A 27360-nucleotide genomic window follows, 5' to 3' on the forward strand; every position below is an offset into this window, starting at 1 on the left:
GGAAATCTGCTGAATCATTTCCTTGCCAACAGTAAGATGAGAGGAATCTCACAGTGAATGTAAAGCTGCAGCTAGCAGCCGCTTAGCTTAGTTTAGCAGCTCAATAATTTACATATTACATTTTGTTAAGTAAATCCAAACAAAAACCAAGACATAATGTGTTAATAAGGGAGAGGAGCTGAGTTTGTTACCTTTGGACTGAGATGACTAACGGTTTCCCCGTTTCCAGTCTTAATGCTAAGCTAAGCTAAGCTAACATCTGTTGGTGGTAGCTTCATATTGATCCAATAATGATCTTCTCATCTCACCTCCTCAATACTTCCTCAAAATGTTGCTCTATTGTGTGAATGTAAGTGTTTCTAACGCTGACAGTGTGTTTTCCTGCGTTCTGTCTAATGACCAGAGGGCGACTCCACTGGTTTCAAGCAGAAGTCTGTTTGGACGTGACGTGTCTCATGTTATTCCACTGATCAACAGGAAGTGACATCATGCAAAGAAACATGTCAATGAGTCGACTGAAGGCTAGATAACATGGATCTAAGCAATGTATGGTTTTAAAATGTTTTTTAAAAATGTCTTTGCAAATACTTTATCAGGAAGGAAATGCATTCATGTGTGGGTGGTGGTGCATGGTGAGGATAACTTAAAGTAAAAGTACTACCACAAAATTAAAAAGTCCATCCTTTAAAAATATTGTTTTAACATCAAATTAAAGTTCTCATGACACAGATTAGACGTTTTCAGACAGTTACACTTTATGGGAGTATTAACATATCAACATATAAAAACAGTTTCAGTCTCGCAGCTGATGGAGCTTCTCTTATTTGCTTCATATACTGCTGAGTAGTTTAAACTACAATAAATCATGTTTTATTTGTTAATCATATGATTTGTGTGTATGATCTTAATCTGCAAAGTAACTACTGACTGAAGCTGAGAAATAATAATGCAGTAAATGACAGATTTGGAGTAAATGAACGTGATGACTGTTCACTAACACTGATGTTAACCTGCTCCTCTGTGAGCTCAGACTTGTTGTCAGGAGGACCTGGTTGGGAGGAGCACGGTTGCACCTCTCCTCTCTGAGCGTGGCTTCGGTGATGCACTCGATCGGTTTATAGTTCACAGGTTTACATTTTCACTCTTTCCACCCACATTTTAAGCACAAACTCATCCCAGTTGTCCCCTGAAATAAAGTATACACACCTCTGTTTATGCAGCCGTCTCCACAGCTTCTCCATCAACACACTCTTGATTGCATATTTTTTGACAGCTGAGCTTCCTGCCACCGGGTTTTACATGCACTCCCAGGTTGCATCTGCACACTTTAAGTGTATTATTTATTCGAACAGTCTCATCAGTGTGTATTGGGTTCATTTACTCTTGTGCATGATGTATTTTTTCTCCGCCTGAATACAATCACCCAGGCTGCACTGTAATACCGGACGGAAAATGATTCGAGAGACAGAGAGAGAGGGAGGGAGGGAGGGAGGGAGGGATGCTGGGAAATGGGATTGGTGTGGTGTATATGATGTGTGGGTGGTGGTGCATGCTCAGGATGACTGGACGGCGCAGAGTGAAATAGGAAGCTCATGACTCACCCCATATTCTTGATCTATGAGCTCAGGTTTGAGCAGGAAGTCTGGGTATCCTGTCATCACCATCATGTGCTTCAGCTGCGAGGGAGGAGGACAAGAGGATGATGGAGAGAAGGAGAAAGTGGAGGAGAAACAACTGGTCCAACATCACCTCACATCCACTTTCAGTAACTAATAAACACTCATACACTCTGGTTTTTTTGGACCAAGGCACACAACCATCCACACACACACACACACACACACACATGCATCAACTAATCAAGCAAACCCAAAGTAATAGGATTACAGGGAAGCTCTTTATATTCACCATGGCCTTCTAAAAGGATTATAACTTCAGATTGTAAAAGTATTAGAGGGGATATCTTGCAGTGCAGACCCTAAATCAGCACCACAGAGAGATCCGGATTAGGCGATCCTCACTTCTCAATGTCAAACCCTTGATGTATTCTATCACACACTTCCATCTAACCAAGCAATCAATCAAACCCCCTGAAAAGAAAGGCATCGCAAAGAAATAATTGCATCCTTTTCAAATACTAATCGGATCTGGCAGGGAGCTGTGATCCTGAGTTAGACTCTGAACCTTTGCTCTGGCAGCCTCCTTGGTGGCTTCATCCATCCAGTCCAGCTCTTGCAGACGGAGGTCCAGGGAGTGTTTTATGTCCTCCACCAGCTCCTGTACCTGGAGGGAAAACACATCACATTGGAAGACATTTTAAAGACCCTGAAAACATATTTTCTTTTTCTATGGGGTCCAACAAGAACAGTTTTAGACATTTCACATGAGAAATGTCTTGATTTTTTGTTTTTCTCTGTGCATTTCTCGCTGGTTTTTAGTGGGCGGGCTCAGTTTTAAAGGTGAGATCACAAACTTTTGTGACTCAATCAGGATTTAGCAACATCTGAATCAGAAGCTGTGTCTCAACCCAGGCAACACATCCCTCAGAGGCTGCATTTGAAGACTGTGACGTGATGGTGTGGTCGAGATATGCGGCTTTCCAACCTCTCCCAAGATTCAAACCTAAACCAAGGGCCTTAAAACTTCAAGTTTCTGTGAAAAAAAAGTTGCATCTTGTCAGGGTTGCTAGGCAACAGGAGCTGTGCTTTGCGACAAAACAATAAGGGCGGGTACAGCTGGTGACGCAAAGCTGAAAATCCAAACTGTCTCATTTCGGTTTCGCAGTCTACGACGGCTACGAAGGACCACACCTTCACAGACCGCGCTCTCAAAGGATGTGGCCCCTGCATTGGGACACAACTAGAATCCGATGATTGGTAATTTGGTCATTGTCAATCAAATCTGATCAATCCACACCCAGTTTTACAATGTCTGTCGGTCTTAATATATAAAACAAAAGGTTTTTTTTGGGGGGGGGGTTTTTTGCATTGCTGCTTATTTACTCATAAATATTTCACGCTATAGATGGCTGAATCATGTTGCTTGTGTTAAAATGTCTATAACTAATAATTTATAGTTTTGTTGCATATCTCCACTGGTGTATTTTCTTCCACTTATGTAGTCCCACTGGACTGTGGTTTTTGATGGTGTAATTACCACTGACCCTCCATGCAGCTGAAACACAACACAAGTAGAAATGTTCAAACATCTCTGAATTTCGACTTCAGTTATAAGAAATAAAAAAAACCTGCTGTCCAGCTGCAAACACCAACACAAGCACAAGTAAGTGAAATGGGATGCTCTATTTGCAGTCTATGAGGCATGACAGCTGCAGATGTCTGCATGTAGCGTGATAACCAGTGACATGATTAACTCAGCACAAGGCTTGCAGTTGCAGTGCACACATGCAGAGTGTAGTATCCGTCATTACGGGAGTGAAGGACTGAACCACCGTCAATTAAACCATGATTGGTGAGACTGTCTGTTGTCTGTCTTGGCTTTTTTTCAAATTCCAGCAAATTCCACGCAGGGCCATCAATTCTTTCCAGTCATCTGTACCCTAAAAGATTTAAATCCATCCATTTAGAATTGCACACAGTGGCCTTTACGTAGCCAAGCACGATGTAAGGATGTGGAGGTTGAGGTGGTGGCTGGGCGTGTGGAGCCTTTCATGTGGAAGACCAGAGTTCATGTCCAGCATGGTCAACAACCGTGATCCTTCCCTAAGCTTAACCTTATGTGTTAGTCCTCTAACCCTGACCATTCCTCTGGCCATGACCGAGATCCCTTTCTAACCTTAACCACGCTGATGTTGCAGCACACAGATATTGTGGAAACTGACCTTGTGATAAAGTTGAGGAACATTTGCTGTCCAGACCTGAAGTACCTTCTACTGCTGCTTTCTAAAACTATCATAAGCAGAGACGCTTCTGTTAAGAGACACCAGGACATGTTGTGTCCCTCCACAATCTGTCCACATCTGTGATTCAGGAAAACAACAAAGCTGGTCTTTCACCGCTCTGTCTCCTGTTTCTCAGGTTCTCAGCTCCTGAAACTCATTAATTCGTGCTCATGCTGAGTTAAGCAGCGTCAGTGAGTCAGTGAAGGCCTCACACATCACCACTGGCCTCAGGTCTGATACCGCTCATATTGATAATGAGGCCTCCAACCTGTGTGGACATGCCAGCACTGTACAGTCTGTTTTCTATGGGCAACATGAAATGTGGACTTGGACAACACCAAAAATGCAATATTCGAGCTTTCTATCCTGCCCACAGTAGACGTTCTACAATACAAAAAGGACAAAAAGTGTTGATGGTTTCAATGATGTTTAGAGACTTCTGAGACCAGCAACCACTTCATTGGGCTAAAACCTTTGATTCTGTAGGCTTGATACTAAAAAAATCCCTCTTTTCTGTTCTTGTATTAAGGCTCCATTAGTTTGATGCATCGTTGAAATTTACTCTTAGTGTCTCAGTATCATAATCTTAAACAGAACATGAGAAACTTGGGAACTTAAATTTCAATTAAGGCACGTTACATAGAAAGTAAGTCGTGTCCAGAACTTATCCACTTGTATCAGACTTGTTTTATGCTTTATAGTCCTGAGCTTGGGCAGAGATTTAAAGGTCCGCAAGAGAAGAAGAAAGGCGGCTCAAAGTAAGATAAAGAGTGTAGGGTGGACAGAGAGAAGAAAGAGGAGGTGAAAAGGAGATGATGGAGGGCTTAGAGAAAGAGTCTGGGGTTACAGAGGTTAGAAATCCCATTGGGAACCATATCCCCGTGTCCTAGAACGGACATGAGACTAGATAAGAATACATATGGGGGAGGATTAAGGTGAAAGAAAAGGGGCCAAATGGCAGAGGTGGGGGATTAGAAATGACTGACCTAGGCTGAGAGCAAAATAGAAACAAAAAAGCAGTGAGTGAGAGGTAGAGACTCGACACAGCTATGATTGACATGGATGGTATTTCCACATCCCCATTCAGAAATCAATCAAAATGAATCAAAAACCCCAGTGGGAACCTCCTACGTTGCCAAAGAAAATGATGTAGTAGAAAAGAAATAGAAAAGAAAAATGTAGGAAAACCATCACAGTCCTGGGAAGTGTGGAAAAGCTATGAAATCTGAAAATGTGTTTCCCAAGCTGAAATGTCTCCCATTATTGTAAAATATTGCTGTAAAATATTGTTCAAGTGGATTTTCCGCTTGATGTCTTTGAATGTTGCGTAGTTTCACATTAGTGAGATTCCTGTCCAAGTATTTTTTTATACAGCCAATTGGGGCTGCAGACAAATTGCTCATATTGCACACACTTTAGCCAAAGTAGTGTTAGAAACACTGTCATTAAATAAGTAATAATACATCTGAGAATTACAGCCTGACACATGGTTCACTCTCAGAACTGTCTGTTTAAAATCTTTATTAAAAAATGTCTCTCGTTCTCTCTGGGTGCCAGTACACTGCAGGTAGATGGCCAAAACCCAGTGGGAATAAGGAAAGACAACGATGCTGTTCCCAGTTTCATAATACAAACTAAATACATAATAATTTTTGTCATGTTCTGGTTTTGAAGTGAGTGTACACTGATCAAAGCACCAATCAAAACTGCGACTTCCAAGTGCAAGTTAAACGTCACAAAGCCAAAGCTGAATGTTGTATTTTTTTCTGTCCTTAACTGGTGACCATCTCCTCTCAAAAGTGAACAAAATGAAGTCAATCTCAATTCATCCAACCATTAACAGCCCCACCAACCAATCAGTCCTCCTCCCAATACAAACCTTGGCCTTGCTCTGCGAGGAGAAGTGCTGCTGGACAAACAGGGCTCCCAGGGCCATGCCAAAGTGTTTGTTGGCCTGGGTGAGGCAGAGCCTGCCCAAGTCCAGCTGCTGCTCGGTGCCATCAATCTCCCGAGAAAACTCGTGGATGGTGCTGCGGAAGGCGGTGGACAGGTGTTCGCTTAGCGCTGCCACAATGCGCCACAGCATGTAGTTATGGAGAACCCTGAGACAAACACACAAGAGGGATGGGTCAGGCACAGTGTCATAGATTTGTTTGGATTTAATCCTTTTTTGAAAACACAATAAAAAGCTTTGCAAAAGCCACATGAGAGACAGAAGCGAGAGGCAGTGGAAGTGATGCACTGATCGTTTTAGTGTCTGTGTTCTAATCACTGAATCTGTGGGATGACTGAAAAATATACTCCACAGAAAACCTCTCTTCAATGATTCATTAATCATTGATTAATCATTAACTCCTAAGTTTCCTCTGCTGCTGAACGCGGTGCCTTGCTGGGAGCAGGTGGTGACTGTTGCTCACGAGACAAGAGGTTATAATACAGGCAGCAGTGAGTCGCTATCAGAAAGGGATGCTAACTGGTTAGCATGCTAACTTCAGTAGAAGAAAAGACATGACAGAGACAGGAGTTAACACTGGTGTTGTTGTCCACCACTGCAGACAGCTCTTGGTGAGTGAAGGAATGAAGTTTGATGTTAAACTCACAATGTTTCTTCTAGACTAATGAATAAACAACTGTTAACGCTAATGTTAGCCATGTAGCGATAGCAAAATGTACAAATTGCTCCTTCAAACCATTAGAATTTTTTTCTGCTAAGATCCGAGGCCAGAGAACCAATTCTCATGTAACATACAACCCTTAAGTGACTTTACAGGAAGGTGGTAAATGCCAAAATGCAGTGTAACAGTAGCACAGTCGAGAAAAGACATCGAGTCAAAAACCTCCCTCCATTTTAAAGCCTTCACATTAGCTTTTACTTCATTATTCACAGACCAAATAAAGCTATAGCTGCAAAATCCCTGAGTGTATGAAGCTGAGCAAAGGTGCCTTTTATTTCTTCTGAATTCATCTTTTCACTTGTAAGAAGAAGAATGTCTTTTACTTTTACTTTCAGAAGTTACGTAGTCTCGATTTAATGCGAACCACAGCACATTCTCGTGTCTTTGTGAAGTGACATCTGCTGTGTCGAACTGTAATCTTCTTCCATCTGGCCCAAAGTTTCTGTTTTTCCATTTGCCCTCTCAGCCCCTCAAGAGTAAGAAAAGTTAGAGAGAAAACAAGAGCGAGACAGTGATAGAGAGCGACTAGTGAGGAGTCAAGAGGGCCCAACAGTTAAAGAACAGCTCCCTCCGATCCAGAGTGACTCACAGCGGAGAGGCAGCGGAGGGGTGAGGGAAGTGTCGAGCGGGAGGCGAGAAAATGGATCATTCATTTATGTATTCAAGCTGTGTCTTCTCCCCCAAGACGATAGAGTGCTGGTGTGTCCTCCTGCCCCCACTGGGTGCACACATCTAATCTGCCCTGCAGGGACAAAGTGCCCCCCCCTCCCCTCCTACTGCGAGGCTCCATGCAAACCTCGAGGCATGTTGTTGTTGTTGTTGTTTCCCCCGGTTTTTTTCTTAAATTTTTCCCTATGCATGACAGATATTAAATCAAGAGCGCCTTGGCAACGGCACCCCGAGGTCCCGCCAACAAAGCACTTGTGAAGTGAATTTAATTGACGGGAAAAGGGAAAGGAAGGCGGGGTGGGGGCGAAGGGGGGGTGGTGAATAAATGAACGACAGCCACGGCGGTGTCCTTGATCATCAGCACCATCGGTTAATCAACATGTGTTACAGGTGTGGCTGCTTCGCTTGATTAGCTGCTCTGTGTAATTTTGTCATCACCTGTTTGTTTGCCCAGACGTGCAGCTACATGTACAGAAGCCATCTATATGTTAATGGTTGAACGGCAGCGTTTCTCTATCGATGTGTGGGAGAGATGTTGAGACGAGCAACGTTTCACTCGAGGCGTCTTTGAAGAAAAGTAATGACAGTAATCTCTGCGAGTAAAAGGGGATAATCCACAATGAGCTGTGTGCTCACCAAAAGCAAAACTCACAATGCTAATTAAATTTGTACCCATGGTTTCCCTGAACAGAGTGTGTTATTTTTCATGGCTGCATAGTTGAGTATAGCGGAGGATTAAAGGAGACAGTCGTCAACAGAAAACAGGACATTAGTCATTTCAAACACTTCAAACCACATATGTTGGCGCCTTCCTGACAGCAAACCTCTTACCTTCTTATGTAAATCAACACTGATAAAAGCAAATGTAATGTGATGCTGTTAGATCTAAAAAACTTGTAGAAATTATTCTGTAATCAAATTATTGTTATATTGATTCAGAACAGTGATGAGGCAGCTGTGGTTAAGGGGCATTCGGCACAAGCTGAATACAGAAGATATGACAGGGTGGAGTTGTTAAAATGATAACGAAGCTGTGCTGAGTAGCAAAAGTAATGAACAATGTGATGTAACTAATTACTTTTGCTGGTGAGTATTTAGTAAAGCAATGTAATCAACTGTTTTAACATCTCCAACATATAAACTGCATCACCAGCTGCGAGTCTGTCTCAGTGTGTGTGTCTGTGTGTGTGTGTCATCGTGGGAAAATGTGGTTCTGGAGACACCTATTGTGGAGGGAACTACACATGCAGCTGCAAAAACTGCAGTTTAACTAAGTCTGGCTCCAAAAACAAGTCGGTCCACATGTTAAATGTTAAACTGTCCAACTTTACAGCAGAAATTAACATGTTTACAGCCTGGTACAAAAAAATGTTCTGGTCTCTAAAGCTAATTTCCTCCTTCATGACAACTGTGCGGGAGTGAATTTTTATATAACTCACTTGTTTAAATGGCTTAAAGTTGTGCATAATTGAAGGCGTGGCCTTTTTGAGTGACAGGCGGGTGAGTGTATGCTTGCCACAAACTGACATGCAACAAAGTCTCAGCTCCACACACGCCCCACCTCTTTGCCCATTTTTGGATTTGCCAGGAGTTAGGCGGAGCCAGGCACTGCCAAGATGGCGACAGCGGAGCAGCTCACTCTGAGCTTCAAAACTGCTCTTCAGAAACCTGTGGGTGACATCACCGAGGCTGCGTCCATCTTTATTTACAGTCTGTGAAACTGCCACAGACATGGTTTTGAGCACTTGGCAGGTGTTAATATGTCTGTGGACAGGTTTTTTTTTTTTTTACAGTGAAAGCATCACAACCTGCAAGACACAGTGACAAAACTTTACAGGTGTGTAGATCAAAATGAAGGCCCAGCTTGAAGGTGGGTGTGGTCTGACCCCTGAGAACTGAGTACTCATGTAATAATGTAGTAATAACTACTGAGTACTCAAATGTGGGAACACTGACGGGCATCGCAGCTGGTGTGAGCCCATCACAAGATGGTCTCTAGTTTAGAAAGGCATCAAACTTTCTTCTAAACTTAATAAATTTTGCATCTCAGGGTGATTAAAATTAACTCTCCCAAAATATGTAAAACATAACACAGGATCAATTTGTCTCTGGCTCCCTGGAAACTTCCCTGCGGGATCAAATTACCCTGCCCTTGCGCAGTAATGGAGTCACAGCCGAGCTAAATGAAAGCAGAGGGCCTGTCGGTGAGAGCGCTGTGCAGATCAAGAAGTAGGTCTTAATCACTGGAGGACTGAGTGAAGGCTCATTAGCTGAATGGTTTTTAATGGGGCTAGTTAGGGAGATGAAAAGATACTGCCCCCGTGCATTGCATCAACACATTACCACACATAATGACCCTGTAGGTGATAGAGGAGGGAGGACCACCTCCTCTATTCCAAACTTCACTTCTGCACATTGAGGCAGTGAGTTTATCATTTTATATGTGACATAATAAAAAGAAAGTGGAATAATGAGAAATAAATTCACCGACAAGCTCTAAGAGTGAAATGACAGAACATCACACACATTTTGTGCTTTATTGACGCTGGAGACTTCTACCCAGAGCAGCTCACAGTAGCATGGCTGCGTGTATTTTCAGCTCAGGAGGCCCTGCTGGGAATCAAACCTCCACTGCTGAAAGCTATAGAGCCATGAAATCCACTGCTTGGCAAACAGCTTCGTATGAAGATGCTTTACATCTACCGTGGGTGTATGTTTTTAAAAGTGGTGGACGCAGCAGGAGGCGGACCCTCCGCTGTGTCTGTATCACCTCGGTGAATTACAAATATAAAGTACGTTTAAACACACTGTAATAAACACACATGAAATGATGAACTATCCCACAAGCCTTCAAAAGCCAACCCAAACACTCAGGAAAAATAACACACACCACCTGCCCATACACACACCCTCCAGAGTGACGGATGAACAGAGGGAGCAGATGGAGAGAGAGAGAGGGAGGGAGGGAGCGGTGGTGGTGAGGAGGGGTGTGAGAGAGAGACGCTGGTGCTTTCCCCTTCATTGGAGGCCTGCTCATCTGGCTAATGGGATTGGCTGCAGTCACTGCAGTGCATGGGGACTGCACACACACACACACACACACACACACACACACACACACACACAGGGGGAGAGAAGAGAAGAAAAGAAAGATGGATGGAGGATGAGGAGACGAAGGTGTGACTCCTCTTGTCAGTCGTCTTGTATGATGGGAAAGTCATCAATGTGAGAGAAGGGGAGAGCCGGAGAGAGAGAGAACGACGGAGAGAGGGACTCAGTCAATAGACGTCTATAAAGATGGAGAGAGTGTATTGTTGCTGATGGAGGGATTGAGAAATGGACAGAAAGAAAATGGGAGTGCAATGGATAGATGGAGTTGTCAATAGCAACGAGAACGAAGAGGGAGGAGAAGAAAAGAAATGAAGCATAGAAGGAAAAGTGAAGGGTAGTAAAAGGACAGGATTGGGATGGATGGATGGATGGATGGAAGGATGGATGGAGAAAAACATGAGGGGTTTTAATAGGAAAGATGGTAAAATTGGGTGAACAAAGAGACAGGAAAAAAAGGGGGGAGAAAGTATGAAAAAGAAGATGTAAGGAGGACTGGGTAGGAAAAAGGAATAGGGATGAAAATGAAGGAAAACAGGGAAGAAAAAGTAAGAAATGAAAGGAGGGGAGTAAGACAGTAGAAGAAAGTTTGATCAATTATCCATCCTGTCATCCTGAAACACACAACTGTCTAACCGGCAGATGAAGCACCTGTGTGTGTGTGTGTGTGTGTGTGTGTGTGTGTGTGTGTGTGTGTGTGTACCTGTCGGACACCTCTGCACCTCAGAGTGCAGCTTCAGACTGTTCCTCCAATTTAACAAGAATCCAAACTTCCTTCTGTTTTTTTCTGCATTTGCACGAATCTCAGCCTGTAACTCCAACTGGGTTACATCTTCAAGTGTGCTCTCTGACTGTGTGTGTGTGTCTCTGTGTGTGTGTGTGTGTGTGTGTGTGTGTGTGTGTGTGTGTGTGTGTGTGTGTTATCTGACATAAGAGTGTTTCCCTGGTCCATGTGTGGACTTGAGAGGAACAAAACCACCTCCCCATCTGCTCAACTGGACAATGATGCAACGGTCCAACACCTCTGCCACAACCCCTGACCCCAACTACACAAGGTTATACAATGGAACTGTGTGTGTGTGTGTGTGTGTGTGTGTGTGTGTGTGTGTGTGTGTGTGTGTGTGCGCGCACTTACAAGACTACAAGACTTCATGTGAACATAAACATGGATTTTCGTTTTATTAAACTCTCACATGTACAGAAAGAAATATCAACTCTCCAAATTCCACATAGAATAAAAACGAATCAATCACAGAAATTATCCAGGAGTTCAATCTGTGCTGTCAGAGGAGGGAGAGGTGGCTTTCAGGAAATTGAAATTTCCGTGTTGATTGTCCCTGAATGCAGCTGTCAAATACGAGCACTTTCTTTGCATTTATGTTATTATTACAGGTTATTATGTCTATTTCTAGCCATGTTAGTGTTGTGGCTCTAGGGATAACAAGGGGGCTGCACTCTGCTTGTGTCTAATTTCAGTTTGGTAATGAAATGAATGAATGAATGAAATAAATACATTTGAATTTAATTGTTAATGTGAAAAAGGTTAGCATGCTGGTGTTAGCATTTAGCTCAAACTAACACTGTGAGGAGTGTAGCCTCACAGAGCTGCTAGTGTGGCTATAGACTGGATATTATTTGCTCGTTTACAGAGACATTACCAATAACAGAAACAACTTGTTTTTATATAATATATAATATAATATTTTCTGAGATAGTGTTTCATCTGATGAAACAAGGAAGTGGATCTTTTTTTTTTTTTTTTTCAGGTTCAGATGGTGGTCTGGTGTGAGCACCAACTTCAGTTTCCTGGTGTCTGTGTTTATATGTGTGCATGTGTTTTTTCTTGCAACAAGCTGTGTGACTGGCTAATAACTGGCAGCGGTGGAAAGGACCCCTTGATGTGAGGAACTGGGGCATTTTCAACCAAGCGCTCATAAGCTATGCTAATGAGCAACACCTCTCAGAAAATGGAATAGCTCTGTTCCTCCATTTGTTTGTGAACGACTGTGTGTGTGTGTGTGTTTATGCAATGCCAACCTTTGTTTAAAGCCTGATAATGAACTTGCTGGGAGACAGAATCTGAAGACAGACTGGAGGAGGAGGATAAGTGAAAGGAAAAAAAAAAGAGAGAGATTAAAAAGAGAAAGAATGGCGACGGAGAAGAGGAGAGAGAGGACCATGTGAGTAGGAGGGTGACAGGAGGCAGAGAAGTGAAGGAAGCTGAGACAAATGAGAAACAAACGAAGAGGGGCCAGATGGAGAGAAAGGAGGGCAAAGAGGTGCTGAGAGATCAGGGGTAGAATTAGGGGAATGAGAGGGTGATGACACAAAGGTGGGAATGAGAGAGGAAGAGGAGAGCGAGAGAGACAGATGGGGAGAGCTAGGGGAGCAGGGGAATGGAGAGAAAAGAGTTCGGTGAGGGGAGGGTGAGAGAGAAGAAAGACACTGACAGTCAAGTTTTTGTCATTGTTTGGAAAACCATTCCTGCTAGAGAAAAGCAAAAGAAGGCTGCACATTTAAACTTCATTTCTACTTGAACTGAAGCAGGTAAATACTGAAACACTGCAGCTTGTGCGGTCATATACTGAAGCTACAGTATGTCCAGCATTTCATTCTCTAACTAAGTAGAAGTAAAAGTGTTCAACAAGTGATAAAAGGGCGAGGAGGCAGGATGTCAGATAGACACAGGTGGAGGGAACAAAAGATGGGAGAGAGGAAGATTGAAGCGTGGTGAGGTCTATTACTGAAGCCATCAGGGAGGATGGATGGACAGACAACTCGAAGAGAAGATTGGTAAACAACAAGGGAAGAGACAGAGCATCGAAACCTGCTCCTGCTACCTGAGGAGAAGTGAACATGGGCTAATGGATGGGACAGAGGCAAAGGTACCTGTACTTTTACAAAGGGGATTATGAATCCCTTAATGATGTAGCCCCAGCTCAATGTGTGTGCATGCTGGAGCGTTGTGATTAAAAACTACATTTCACAAAGGAAGAGCAGCAGGAGACCAGATAAAAGAGATCAGGAACAGTCTGTTTTCTCAAAAAAAAAAAAGGAGCGCAGAAAACAGATAGTAGAAAATCTGATATAGAAGATATGTTTACACTGATGGGAACTGAGCTAAATCACTGCAAAAAGATCTTATCTTTTGTTGTGGCTGATAGAAAGTAAAGTAAGTTATATAAAATACTAAGGACAGCAGACGCGAGGATAAGAAGTAAGGAACGACCTTTATTTCCTATATATCCTGCAAAATGTGACTGGAGGAAGAAAAAAAGCCAAGAGCAGTTCTTTGTAGTGAACGAAGTGGTGCTGGCAAACCGAGCACGGTTGCAGCACTGCTTTGTGAGAAGTTTGTTGTTGTCCTACTCTTCATCTGGTTCTCCCGGCATCTTTCTCCGGCCCTGTTCAGACCTGCTATTAACATACATCTCAGGTACAAATAGAGGCCTGGATGAGGACTTCCTCTTCTTTGTCTCCAAACCTCCTTCACCTCGTTTGAGTTCTTGTGGATGAAGCATTTTCTTTAAGTTTCTTAGTTGGGATTCAAAACTGATATGAAAGCTAATTGATATTGTGAGATTCGATCAGTCAGACCACATTCAGAGGTTACCGGGGCCACATGTGGCCACATCCATTTAGCAGTGACGTGTGTATTATATGTGTGTATTTGCACACAGAGCGAGGAAGAGGTCACTCGAATGCATGTGGAGACACATGTAAAGCCAGGTGTGCAGTGATGTGTTCAGAGGCATCCACTTGTGATCGGATCATCTGAGACTCATGTTAATCCCAGGTGTGAACTCGGCCTCTGGTTCTGTGCTGAACACCGGGGCACAGTTGAATCAGAGAAACACTGAGAGCGGCTCAGTGTCCAGTTCAGGTCTAATCAGGTGTGAACAATATGTTTGAGTCTCACAGGTTAAGGCACTGATTGATTAACCTGAAGGACTGACAGACAGGTGGACGGTCACACTGACTGTTCAGTGTCCTAAAGGGTAGGTAAGGTGACAATTTAGCTAAACTGAACCTACACTGTCAAACATTACATCAACCTGCTTTGTAGTTTTACAGCATTAGGGAGATTTCTTTGCAGCACCTAAAAAGGTGAATCTAAAATATGATTTTCTTGATTACAGGTTTCAGTTAAACTGAGTTCAGACCACTGAATTTTTTAATTTGAATCTCTGAACAAATTGAAAACTGTTCAGAGAGTCAAACAGGTCTTGTGTTGTGACCATTGACGCCTGTGTCTGTTGTTTGGAGGAATTGATGCCAATCAGAGCGCAGTGATGTAATATTCCTTCTTTGTTAGCTGGTTACATCCATGAAAACTATCAGAAAATTGCCGACAAAGATGGCGACAAGTGTGGCTGCACAACATGATGAGCTGGTAAATCTGACATGAGAGGAGGTAATGAAACTACAAAGATTGAATGTTGCCATAATGTCATGAACTGGTGAGTCATGAAATCACCAAAACGTCTGAATAGGTTACGCCGCCGACGGACAGACAGAGCGACACGCATCCAGTGTCAGACATAATTGACAAGCAAGTAATCCAGCTGCCAGTCATCCAGTCATCCAGTCATCCAGCCAGTCAGACATCCATGAGGGCTGAGAGCTGTTGTGTATTTGTGTAGAGCACAGTGACTATTGGCGAGCTGTCAGTGGCTGTAACACACATCCTGACGTGCAGCAGCCCTCTAAGGCCTCCCCTGGAGTCTGTCAACAAGAGGAAAGGGAAGGACAGTGTGTGTGTGTGTGTGTGTGTGTGTGTGTGTGTGTGTCCGTCCATGTGCGTCTGTCTGAGTTTGCAGGTGGTAGAAAGGTGTGGGTGCAGATCAATAATAATCAGCTGCAGTAGAAGTGGAAGTTCACCCAACAGTGACTCACCTCACACACACACACACACACACACACACACACAAATATGCAAGTAAATACATGCATAGCAACACTCAAAAACCGATCCATACACCTTGTGACGCTTCGTTGTAGCCAAAATTACAGTGACAGGCCTAAACCGAAGGCAACACACACACACACACACACACACACACAAAACAAGCTTAAACAAAAGTGCTTACTCATGCTTAAAAAGTACAGACTCAAAAATGTATGCATCTAATTTCATCGATTTTCCATGCACCCCTGCGCCCTCATCTTTCCCTCCCCACTCCTCACCTACAACCCTCAACAGCCGCCTGCGCTCTCTCTCTCTCTCTCTTTTTTTTTTTTACCTCTTCGAAGTGGTCTTGATGATGTCAGAGACTTTCTGTATGTAGTCGGTAGCGAGAACCACAATCTCTTCGTCTTCGGAGAAGTTGTCGTGGAAGATTCTGTCCAGCAAGCGTTTCCAGTGAAGCTGCGGTGAGAGATGGAGTCATACTGTTTATCCTAAACAACCCTCGTAATAATATATATAATAATTACAATATATAATATACATTTTTCTGATTTACTCTGAATTTTTTGTTTAAGGTCCCATATAGTACAGTTCTTCTGCGTTTTATGTGAAGTGTTGATCTCCATAAGAAGATATATTTGTGGTTTTAAGAACCAAAAACATTCTCAGTGTAGTTTTACATCTCCTCTCTCAGGCTTCTCTCTGGAGCTCTAGTAACAACAGGTCAGTCAGCCAATCAGAGGAGAGGATCTGAGTCTCTCTTCTGATTGGCTGACTGATTTCTGAGTGATCAAATAAAAATGTAGCAGATTTCAGGTAAACACTCAGAGAAACCAAATCCTGCAAGGTTGGATGGTGGGTCCAGGTGGGCGGGGTTGGGGCGTGGCTGAGGGCGGTGACTGCTTTGTTGTGACATCACAAAGTTCCAGAAGTCCTGACGGCTGGTTTTAAGGCTCAGTTTCTGAATACAGGCTGTGTGCATTTCTCTGTGGACTGAGGCTTTGATACTTTCACAGTATTAATATAGAACCTAGACCTGCTTTATAATCACAAACACATGGAGATCTACCTTAAGACTGTGTGGGACCTTTAAATACAGAGTGGTCCTGTTTCAGCTGCTTGCTTAGTTCAACACCCCACAACTGAACATCTTTGGTGTTGTGAGGGGAAAAAACAAGAAATGTTGCTGCAAATATTTTTGAAAGATGTCTAAAGATGTGTGAACCACATTTTTAATATGGTCCTGCAAACCTGTACCACCTTCAGACCCCCAAGGCTGGTTGTTCATTACCTTAAAACAAGCTACTATTTTTTTTAATTTCTGACTCTCTGAATGAAAGTGGTTTTGTAAAATCATTTTAGAAGTCCCAGTGGATATGGAGTCATGAGACGGCTGTAAAACAAGCAAAGTGAGTGAGTCAGAATCAATCTAACTCTCCCAGTAAAGATGCACATTGTACACTGACCTGAGGAAACCACAGAATCCAATTTTTAAAGAGGCGCACACCTCAAAACATGTGACAACTTCATTATTGTAAATAATCTAATAACACTGCACCGAATACATAAAACTGTATTGTTTTATCTGATATTTTAAATCCAATTTAACATATATTCCACTAAAAAGAGAATGCATTATGATGCAGACAGCAGAGAATCAGGCAGATTGAACGTGCACTGAAGAGTAGATGCTCTGTGCAACCGCCCACGGTTGCGGCTGCATCTCAGTTAAAAATCTTGCCCTGGTTGCGGGTCTGCCCATGACCCAGTCTGTAATCACACAGGCTCAGAGCTGAACAGGAGCACCGGGCAGGTCATTTTTCCTGTTTGATGAATAAGGAGAAATATTTTACACATGATCTCATTTATCTTTATTAGACCTTGAAGACAGAAATGATGCTTTTCACAATGTAGTCAATTAATTTTCCCCGTGAGTTTAATTATTCCCATACAGAAATGTAATATTTGACATATATGTCCTTATAAAAAGAGTGATGTTGCCATATATGTTACCTCTAAGCGGATTTATTATTTTTACTCTGGATATATCAAGACGTAAGTTTATAAAATAGATGAAATACCCATAGTAAAATTTGTGTATGTACAGATATCGAAAATATGTATGTGATTAATTTTTATATGGTATAACATGTTGTGTGATCATATGTGTCCATATATATGTGCAAGTTTATTAAAACAACACACTTATATATACTTATATCTCTACAATATAAACATATATACATAAACATGCATATATGTATGGGATTGACAAACAGTATATGTCAATATATAAAACTGATCCAATTTCTAAAAGGTTTCATGCACATATGTTTTTATTTTTTATTGAATTTCTGTATATAAATATATTGTATATATATTTGTGTATGAGGTTGTCAGAGAGTTGGACGCGTTAATTAAAGAAACTGAGACACTGTAGTTTCACCTGAGCAGCATTAAAAAATTAAACATCCTCTCTTGTTAACAAGCTGAAAAGATCTGAACCAACTGCTGTTGACTGTTCGTGGTTAATTCCCTCTTTTTTTTTTTTTTTTTGTCTTTCCTTCTTATAAAATCGCGTTTTTGGTGGTTGCTTAATTGCACCCCAGCCATTTTTTTTTTTTTTTTTTTTAACATTGAGTTCATATTTTGAGCGACACAGTTACAGGGTTCTACATGAATTTAGATCCAAGTAAAAACAAACACACAGCAGGAAAACACTGAAGTCATTCTGCAGCGCTCTGTAAAAGGCTCTGGTTGAATCTAATCTGCTTCTTTCCATGTTTCTCCTTTTCCCTGTCAGCGCCTCTCACGTCTCTTTCATTCACACTCATGTTCACTCTGTCTCTTCTTCTGTGTGTGTGTGTGTGAGTTTTTTTTGGCTGAGAAGCTAAAAGTCTAACTCTTATCTTCCTCTCAGTACGTCCCCAGTTTCTACCCCCCCCCCTCTCCCCTCCATCCCTCATCCTCCACCATAAAACATCTTGAAGATTCTCTGGTGGCACTACGGCTGCTTCAGAGAGGAGCCTCCACCTTCTCGTCTCCCCCTCCCCTCCCTCCCTCCACCCCTGCAGGGCAGACAGCTTCTGTGAGTCACTTGGGCCTCTGTGTGTGTGTGTATGTGTGTGTGTGTGTGTGTGTGTGTGTGTAGTACTCACACTGGGAGCGATGCGCTGTAGCTGCCTCAGGGTGATGCGGTTGTACATGGTGCTGATGTCCTTTCTCTGGTCATCATATTCTGACACAGTGATCTAGAGAGAGAGAGAGAGTGAGAGAGAGAGGAGATTTTACTCAACACTGCACACACACACACACACACACACACACGCACATGAACACACACATGCACGAGCAATCAGCTCACATTGGCCAGACGGGTCTCCAGCTGTATAATTTCCTTGGACTTCTGCGTGGCGTTGTGAGCTCCAAGCATGCTCAGCAAGCGCTCCATCAGGGCCTTGTACGCTGCCAGGATCTGAGAAGCACAAGTGACATCAGTGCTAATAGACAGGAGGAGCGACGACATCATCAGTAATGGCCAGTGACGGGAGTGACATGTGGCAAAGTGGACAGGATAACAAAAGCACAGCGGGCGACAGAGGGAAACAGGTGGATTGATGAAGACGAGAGAGGCGCCATTCAGCAGGACAGACGGAGCAGGGGAGAGAGGGACTGAGGGAAGAAAACAGGAAAGGAGGACAGGAGGAGGGGAGGTTAGGAAGGAAGGAAAGAGCCTGAGGGAGGTCAAGTATGAGTTAAAGGAAAAGGTGGGAGGAAAAAATTAGGAAGAAAATTAGGTAACGAGGAAGGAGGGAAAGGTCCGATGAATAAAGTCCAGGACATTAAATTTGAAATTAAATAATAGATACAACATTAAATCTCAGCTGAAGCAGGTTTACATCAATACAGAAGGAACCGTGTGTGAGATATTGCCCTTTAAACAAACAGTGCCCAAATTGAAGGGGTTCAAAAGTAATTGGACACTAAATATTTCTTGGGCAGCTGCGCTCTGAAGGCTCACGTGTGGCTGAGAGTTTAGACTGAGGTGGAGCAGAAAGTCTGTCGTCTCAGTCTCAGTCTGACTGGAGCCTGAGGGAGCATCACCAGGGAAGATACTGCCGATGTCTGTGGGTCGACCACTGCACATAAGACCTGAGGCAGTTATTGACTGACTTTAAAAACAAATATGAAATGTGTTGATTCAGTTTGACTTCATGTGAATCTGTCCAATTACTTTTGAACCCCTAAACTTTGTGCAGTGTTTGTTTGAAGGGCTGTATCTCCCACACAGTTCTGTCTACGCTGAACTAACCTACTCAAATGAAAGCTGAGGCTTGTTTTTAATGTAGTATCTGTGATTTATTTCAGAATGAAAGAGCTGAAAACTCAGAGCCTGAGAAACAAAATGTGTAACTGTCCAAAAAATGTATGGTCTGGACTGGAGGTGGACAAATGGGAAAAGAAAGGTAAGGAGGAAAGGAGAGACTGAAGGAAGCATGTTTACCTTCACACTGTCCTCATCCTGTCCCAGATAGAGGCTTCTCTCAGGGAGTGTGAGCCCCTCCTGATCAATCTACACACACACACACACACACACACACACACAGTCAGAAGCTCATATGCTAATTTTGTGCTAAGTAGTCACATATGTGACATATGTGTTGCTAAGCTTGTGACAGATACAAAATGCCAACACTGACAAGCCTTAACATGTGTGCTAAACATGTAAATTATTCATAATATTAAATAAACAGGACCAACATTATGTGTGTTGGACTGAAGTTTCACCTCTTAAATCTCAGTTACTGGCCAAATGTTCGGTGACATGGTTGTTAGTGTTTATTTTCTTTTCTGTCCAGCTGTGCATCAGATCAGGTGTTAAGCCTTAAGGTGAAGAAACATCACTCAATCTGTTTCACAGCTGTTGTACTAAGGCGTGTTCAGACTGCGATGTGAACTTTAGATGGTTGGCACGACTGCATATAAAGACGCCTCTTTGCTTTAGGTCGTATTAAGGTGAGAAAACGTTGCAGGAGCAGGTCACCAGCAGAAAGTTCATGTGGTGAAATTCATCTTTGTACTCAGCCTGAACACTCCTTTAATGTCCCTGACTGTGCTGCTGGACTCAGACTGACAAGAATAAAAATCAAATCTATTCATGTCCTCATAAACACACTTCATGCATTCATAAAAAAAACAGCCTCTCACCCTGATGGCGTTCCTGGAGGAGTTTTTGTCGTCCACGTTGACAGTGAGGGAGAAGAAGACGGCGGTGCTGTACACCCCCTGGGTCCTGTACAGCAGCTCGTTGAAGTCAGGCCTCTGTGGAGCATCCTCCCTCTCCCAGCCGGCAGCACCAGGAGGAGCCCCCACCAGGTCCCACCCCCCACAGCTGTCTATCACCTCCGTCATGGGGTCGGAGCCCAGCTTGTCGATTTCCTGGACGTTGACGCAGGACCTGTAGAACTCCTTGACCTTGCGCTCTGCTGAGTTGGGCCCGCGCCTGCGTATTGGCTCCAGCAGGAGGTGCTGCAGTTTCTCCTCGTTGTGCTCCCCGATGGCGGTGATGATGCCGTAGCTCAGCTTGTCCTCAGGGATGCCATGCCGCCTCAGCCAACCGCCACAGGCGAAGGAGTAGAAGTCCTGGCAGGGCTGGATGGTCGGGTCAATATTGGCCTGGACGAAGCGAGCCGTGCGCAGCAGGGAGCGTTTGCGTTGGCAGTCTTGTCGGCACTGTGGGTCCTGCTGGGCGTCCAGGGAAATGTACTTGAGTGCCAGCATGCTGCCCAAGATCACGCACATGCCTGCAGCAAAGACCAGCGCCGAGAGGAGGCAGATCTCCCTCCGGCTCCAGCGGGGGAGCCCGCCGCTGCTGCTGGCGTTGCTCTGATCTTTGCTTCGGCCGTTTGACCAGGTCCCTCCTCGGCTTCGCCCCATGTGACGGTCCAGGCTGCCCCCCAGGTGAAGGGTCATGCCATTGCTGAGGATATCACTGCTGTAGCGACCTCCATATTTTACTTCCTGGAACTCATCATAGTGGGCAGTTAGAGAGTACGTCTTCTCCATGGCAAAGAGCTGTGACTAGGTAGAACGCAGCAGGTGGATTTAGACAGTGAGGGATGAGGAGAGGACTTATGTCTGTGTTCAGAACACAACCATGACGTCTCCTCCTGAGACAACAGGGAGGACTCTCACCACAGGGCAAAACACTAAAGTAAAGTCAGAATGCTGCAGGGCCTCTTTAGCCAAAGTCCTTTTTATTCTCTTTTAAATCAAAAGTCGGCAGAGCGAGGGGCTCCCATTGTACACGAGGAATCTCTTGGGTCCTGCTCTCTCTCTCAGCCTCTTTCTCTCTGCTCCCTTTCCATTTGTTCTCCTCTCCTCCCTCTCTCCAACCAGTTACAGGTCACCTGTCGATAAAAATAGAAATGAGACAGCGGAGGGCTGTGAGACGGGAGAGAGATAGGAAATTGAATCTGCGATTACAACAGCGGAGAATGACAAAATAGCATCTGTTTTGGCACAACTCCCCCACTTTGTTTTGTGGTGTTGTTTGTCGGCCAAAAGCTGTAGAATTGATTGGTGATAGTCATCCCTCAGGGAGAAGATGCCCCCGGGTGACTCATGGCTTTGGATGGATCAATGGAGACGCGAGGAAAAGAGCTGAGCATCAGCTGGACATGGAGAGGCGTGGCAATCACCATAACTTAGCCTGTGTCAGTCCAAATTGATGTAAAACTTTTTATTATTATGGAGGAACGGGAAGAATTTATGTCCTCTATCTCACTGAACTGAAGACACACACACACACACACACACACACAACTCCAGCACAGAGGGCACCAGCTGATCCTCTGTGTAGATTTTAAAGGAATAACAAGTTATCACATTACAAGCAGCTGCCAAAATATGAATCATGTCCCAAAGTGTTTTCATTTAGACTGATGTGAAGTGAAGCCCCACGAGACGCCGGATTCCCTGCATGTACATGTGCTGCTGTAATGCTGCACCCACACACACACACACACACACAGGCAGACACATGAAAAATATTTTATTTGCTGTTTGCATTCCACTCTGCCTCTGCTGACGCTCTACGTGTAGCCTGCAGGCAGTATCACAAGCCTTTAGACAGACACTCACTGGTAAATTGTTTTTTTGGATGCTGCTCTGATGTGAGTTTGCACGCCCTTCTCTCTCTGCATGTGTGTGTTTGTTTGTATATGTATGTGTGTGTGTGTGTGTGTGTGTGTGTGTTTTCAGTGGCTAGGCTCAGTGAACTTGCTGAAAACTGTGAAGGCGATCTGTGAAAATTGATCCACTATCTCCCCTTGGAAAAGCAACCCTCAGCACTGACGTCTTTAACAAGCTTTCTCTCGCCTTATGGGAGCGTAGATAAGAAGAAAGGAGGGAGAAAAAAAAAGAAAGACAGAATTAAAGAAAGGACTAAGAAGTTCGGCTTTCACAGGTAAGCAGAGACGAGTAATATGGAATAATTTGTAGGTGTATGATTTATGGTTCAGTGCTGGTGCGAGGTAGAAAGTCAAAGCCTGAATGAAACTTTCCATATAGCTGTGACATAAATTTAGTCATCTGGTTCTGTCTGCAGCCCAAAATTAACGAGAGGCTGGTTTGTGAAGGGTGTGGAGGTGAGGGTGGTGGATGGAAGTGTTGTTGCTTTTAATCTGTAAGTGTTTTAGTTGCCTGGTCAGTTCCCAGTTGTTTGCTGGATATTGTAGAAATAAATTGGAAGTAAATGTTCAATAAAAACACTGTATGCAATCCTGAGTTTTGCAGAATCATCCAGCGTCAACTTTCTGCCTTCTCGCTGCTCTAACACCCCCCACCCACCCACGTCGCCATGGTTACTATAAACAGTCGTGGCTTGGTTAGGTTGAGGAAAAGATGGTGATTTGGGTTAAAATAAGTACTTCCTCATCATTAGATGATCTTTGTTGTCATGGTTACAATAAAAAAAATGAACGGTCATGGACAATAGAAACAACATAAACTGCTACTGTCACGTGGGAATCGAACATGGCTCTCCTCTGTCATCCATCCACCCCAGCCTCCTCCTGACGTCACTCTATAAACTACGTCACTGCACTTTTCCCTTTGCTCCTGTCATCATTACTACGACCACTAGATGTCGCCTAGCAACAAAACCTAACTATGGGTCATAATAACCTGCTGACAGACGACCTGCGGGCTCGTTTTTTTACAGGAGGATGATACACTTCACCCTCCCACTGTGGCTCATGTGTCTCCACACGCTAACAGCTGAGGCAACAGTGATAACAAGTACAGAGAAGAGAGGAGCAGGTTTTCCAGAGTGGAAAAAATGGAGGAAAAACTGGGTGAAAGTCAAGGATAGTGTGTCTGTGTGCAGTGTCATTATCAATCTAACATATCATCCATCAATCCTCTGCCTTGTTACACACACACACACACACACACACACACACACACACACACACACACACACACTGTCAGAAACATGCTGCATATACGAAACCGAATCTGGTCACTGTTATTATAATGTGATTTTAATGAATTACAACTCAGAATACATGAATTCTCTCTTCACAGCTTCTCTCTTCCAACATGCACACACACTTTCTCCTATGTCAGAACTCCTTAAGCATTATAATAAATCATGATAGGCATGTGCGCACACACACACACACACACACACACACACACACACACACACACAATCATGTGGACACCCAACGCACAGCTAATGGATTGGATCTTGTGGGTACCATCACATGGAAAGCCATGCATGATGAATGACTATTTACTGAACATGACAGGGCCCAATATCTGAGAGTTATACTAATACTGCTGCGCGCACACACACACACACACACACACACAGAGCATATACATGGACACTTAAACACACCTCGTCAAGCATTTCCCAGACAAACAACAGACAGTGACTTTCACCTGTAGCAGGGGTTCTCAAAGTGTGGTCTGGGGACCTCTAGGCATCCTGGAGACTAAGTCATATTAATTCCAAATGAACCAGAACATCAGACTCTAACCTAAAGTGAATGTACAGTCACTTTGCTACACTGGCAGTTTGACAGTGTTCATTACAACAGACGTCATTTTCCTTTTTCCAGAGACAATGCAGTGATTCTCTCCACTTCGCCCCCAAAAATCTGTGACATACCCTGAGACACTCTGCCTCTGAATTATGAGTCAGTGTCACTTCCGCAGCTCTGTCACTCTCCACCTCTGCTGAATCTGCTGAAGCCTCGCTAAGCTAACAGTAAGCTAGCAATTCAACTGGCTCTGAACCAGAGTCTCAGCTGCCAGTGAAGGTTGAGACTCGAGGTCACCGTAGTTCCTGTCACAGCTTCCAACTTCAGTCGGTAAAAGAAAAACAAGACGTTAAAATGACTTTGTTATGTAGCTTTGAATTCTTGATGAACATCAGATTTTTATATATACAAATTAAAAAGTCAAAAAGTGTTGCTTTACACAGATGGAGAATTTGTGAATGGGCTGCATGTTCAAGCTGAAACAAGTTGCCAAGTTGCTCTTCAGAGGTTCCACACAGTCTAAAGGTTGATGTCCACATGTTTGTGATTATAAAGCAGGTCGAGGTTCTATATTAATACTGTGAAAGTATCAAAGCCTCAGTCCACAGAGAAATGCACACAGCCTGTATTCAGAAACTGAGCCTTAAAACCAGCCGTCAGAACTTTGTGATGTCACAACAAAGCAGTCACTGCTCTCAGCCACGCCTCAAGCCCCGCCCACCTGGACCCACCATCCAACCTTGCAGGATTTGGTTTCTCTGAGTGAAATCTGCTATATTTTTATTTGATCACTCAGTAAACAATCAGCCAATCAGAAGAGAGGCTCGCCAACCTGTTGTTACTAGAGCTCCAGAGAGAAGCCTGAGAGAGGAGATGTGAAACTATATTGAGATGGTTTTTGGTTCTTAAAACCACAAATATATCTTCTTATGGAGATCAACACTTCAAAAAAATGTGAAATATGGGAACTTTAAACAAGCTATTGTACACTGAAGGCTGGTTGGACCTTTCTCTTGCTTCTCTAACCTCTAACAATATATCCTCAGTGAGGATCAATAGGTAATCAATAAGCGAAGGCCTCTGACAGGTCAGGTTCACATTGCTGTTACAGTTCTCCTAGAATTCATGTAGGCGTTCCAGTGGAAAATCAGCTGTGTAAAAATGCCTGAATAGATTACTGCTCTTCAAACATGCAGTTTGTATTTGTGTCGTGAGCTGACTGATTCAAAATGAGCAAATATCAAAAGAAAAAAAAAAACAGCTCCTGTAACGAGCACATCAAGCTGTGTGCATCAGCAGGAGCTCACTACAGACTTGCTGTAGTGCTTCAGGAGTGACAGACTTTAGTGCTTTGGAAGTTAACACATCATCACATTAAAATTGTTCCCCTTGGCCTGAGAAAGCAGCCAGATTTGTTGCCATAGTGAGAAGTAAAGTCACCTGGGGTCGACATCATCTAGCAACAGAGCTGCAAAGTTGCCAATGATTGCCAGAGGGCACATTACAAAGAACATAAAAGATATCTGTTAATGCTAACTCTGTCAGTATTATTTACTGTTGAATCAATAGTAACACAAAAACTGCTCCACCTTCTGCTCTGTAACCAAACACGCGACCTGTTAAAACCCTCACAGTGCTCCTCCTGCAGAACTCCTGCACAAAGTGTGTGTTTGGTGTCGTCCTCAAAACCTATCACCAAAATGATTACACTTTTAATATCACTGCCACTTTCCAGACAGCTGAACGCACACTGTGAGCAAACTCCTCTTTTCTGCAGTTTGTGATGATATTTGGTGGCACCCAGAAATAACAGCTTAGCGGCGGGAAACTCTGCGCTTTTATCTCCTCTCAGGCGAGTTACGTCACCTGAAAGCCCTCTATAAATGGGTTTATTATCCCCCTAATCAAAGTGGTCACAGAGCCTGCCCCAAAAGCTTCACGGCACTCTGAGGGTTCAGTGCGGGAGTCCGCCCCCTCGAGCCTTATCACCAGTCGCCAGAGGCTGCAGTAGAGTGCTACGGTGCGTTTGTATGGGCTACAGATTTGGACACACGGCTCAAAGGTTCTTTACAGTACCAGGAGACACTCACTAGATGTGTACCAGAGCAGAACCCCCCCCCCCTTGCTATTAAAAACTATTGAAGTGTTCTGGGTTTGTACTCAATGTCCCACATGAGCAATATTAAAAAGCTTTTTTTAAGGAGCAGAGTACGCTCATTATTTTAATGTTATTATTAAAACAGAAGAGTCCTCATGAAGAACAATTAGCCTGAAGAACCCTTGAAAACTGAATCCTTCCTCTCCATTAAAACCACGCACAGCCACCCACACACAGACTGGCAGGTAGAAAGCACTCATACTGTAACTCTATTAACCTTAACGACTCCCACAAGTCTTTCTGGATACAGAAGTATGCCAAACCTCTTTTCAAATATTTTTACATATTTACATGTATTTTAAGCCGCTCCTGCAACATTACACAACTAGTGTCTCTACTCAACTACTGATTACAACCACTTTATTTCAATAATTACACACTTTGGTGTATTTCTGATTCTTAAAGTTCACAGCTATGTGTTCCATTAAATACATGCTGCTTTTATAGGTTGTGCTTTATATCAGATGAAACGTTATTTCTTCAAAGGGTCTTAAGTCATGTTCTGTGTCATTTTCCCAACAACAGCATCATTCAGCTTCTATGCTTTCTATTAACTTCCCTATAGAAGAGAAAAGCGCGACTCTAACGGCTGTAAAACTGATGAATGGGGGGCAGGGGTGAGGTGAGGGCTGGTACAGAGAGCGACCACTGTCCATTAAAACTTTTGGCTGATGCAAAGCTGGTGGCGCGTAAAGATGCAAAGCAGGCGGCGGCTGCGGCGGAGACCCGAGCAGCAGGCAGGGATATCACTTAGCTCCACTTTTACGCATATTTATCATTATATATTTAGTTTCCACACCTCCAATATTAGCATTTTTACAACTGTCCAAAAGCTGCATCCTTATCCTGAGCACCAAAACTTCCAGACGCGTCCATGTGGACGCCGT

At 43.5% G+C, this 27360-nt stretch overlaps 1 protein-coding gene across 2 annotated transcripts in view; it reads right to left on the reverse strand.

Moving 5' to 3' along the window:
- LOC139614494 (endothelin-converting enzyme-like 1) overlaps positions 1 to 27360 on the reverse strand; it is a 150796-nt gene that overhangs the window by 13888 nt on the left and 109548 nt on the right. For both annotated transcript variants that reach the window (XM_071471813.1, XM_071471814.1), the window contains 8 exons: positions 20471 to 21672; positions 19767 to 19835; positions 18627 to 18737; positions 18421 to 18513; positions 15597 to 15721; positions 5781 to 6003; positions 2185 to 2283; positions 1602 to 1676 (listed from right to left, as the gene is read on the reverse strand). In XM_071471813.1, coding sequence (XP_071327914.1) covers positions 1602 to 1676; positions 2185 to 2283; positions 5781 to 6003; positions 15597 to 15721; positions 18421 to 18513; positions 18627 to 18737; positions 19767 to 19835; positions 20471 to 21328 — 1653 coding nt within the window. In that variant the 5' untranslated portion in view covers positions 21329 to 21672. The remainder of the gene's footprint in view (positions 1 to 1601; positions 1677 to 2184; positions 2284 to 5780; positions 6004 to 15596; positions 15722 to 18420; positions 18514 to 18626; positions 18738 to 19766; positions 19836 to 20470; positions 21673 to 27360) is intronic.

Source organism: Trachinotus anak, unplaced genomic scaffold (genome assembly GCF_046630095.1).
Source record: "Trachinotus anak isolate AG129_WGS33_773 ecotype Australia unplaced genomic scaffold, CSIRO_AGI_Tana_v1 ptg000034l, whole genome shotgun sequence".
NCBI classification, from domain to species: Eukaryota; Metazoa; Chordata; class Actinopteri; order Carangiformes; family Carangidae; genus Trachinotus; species Trachinotus anak.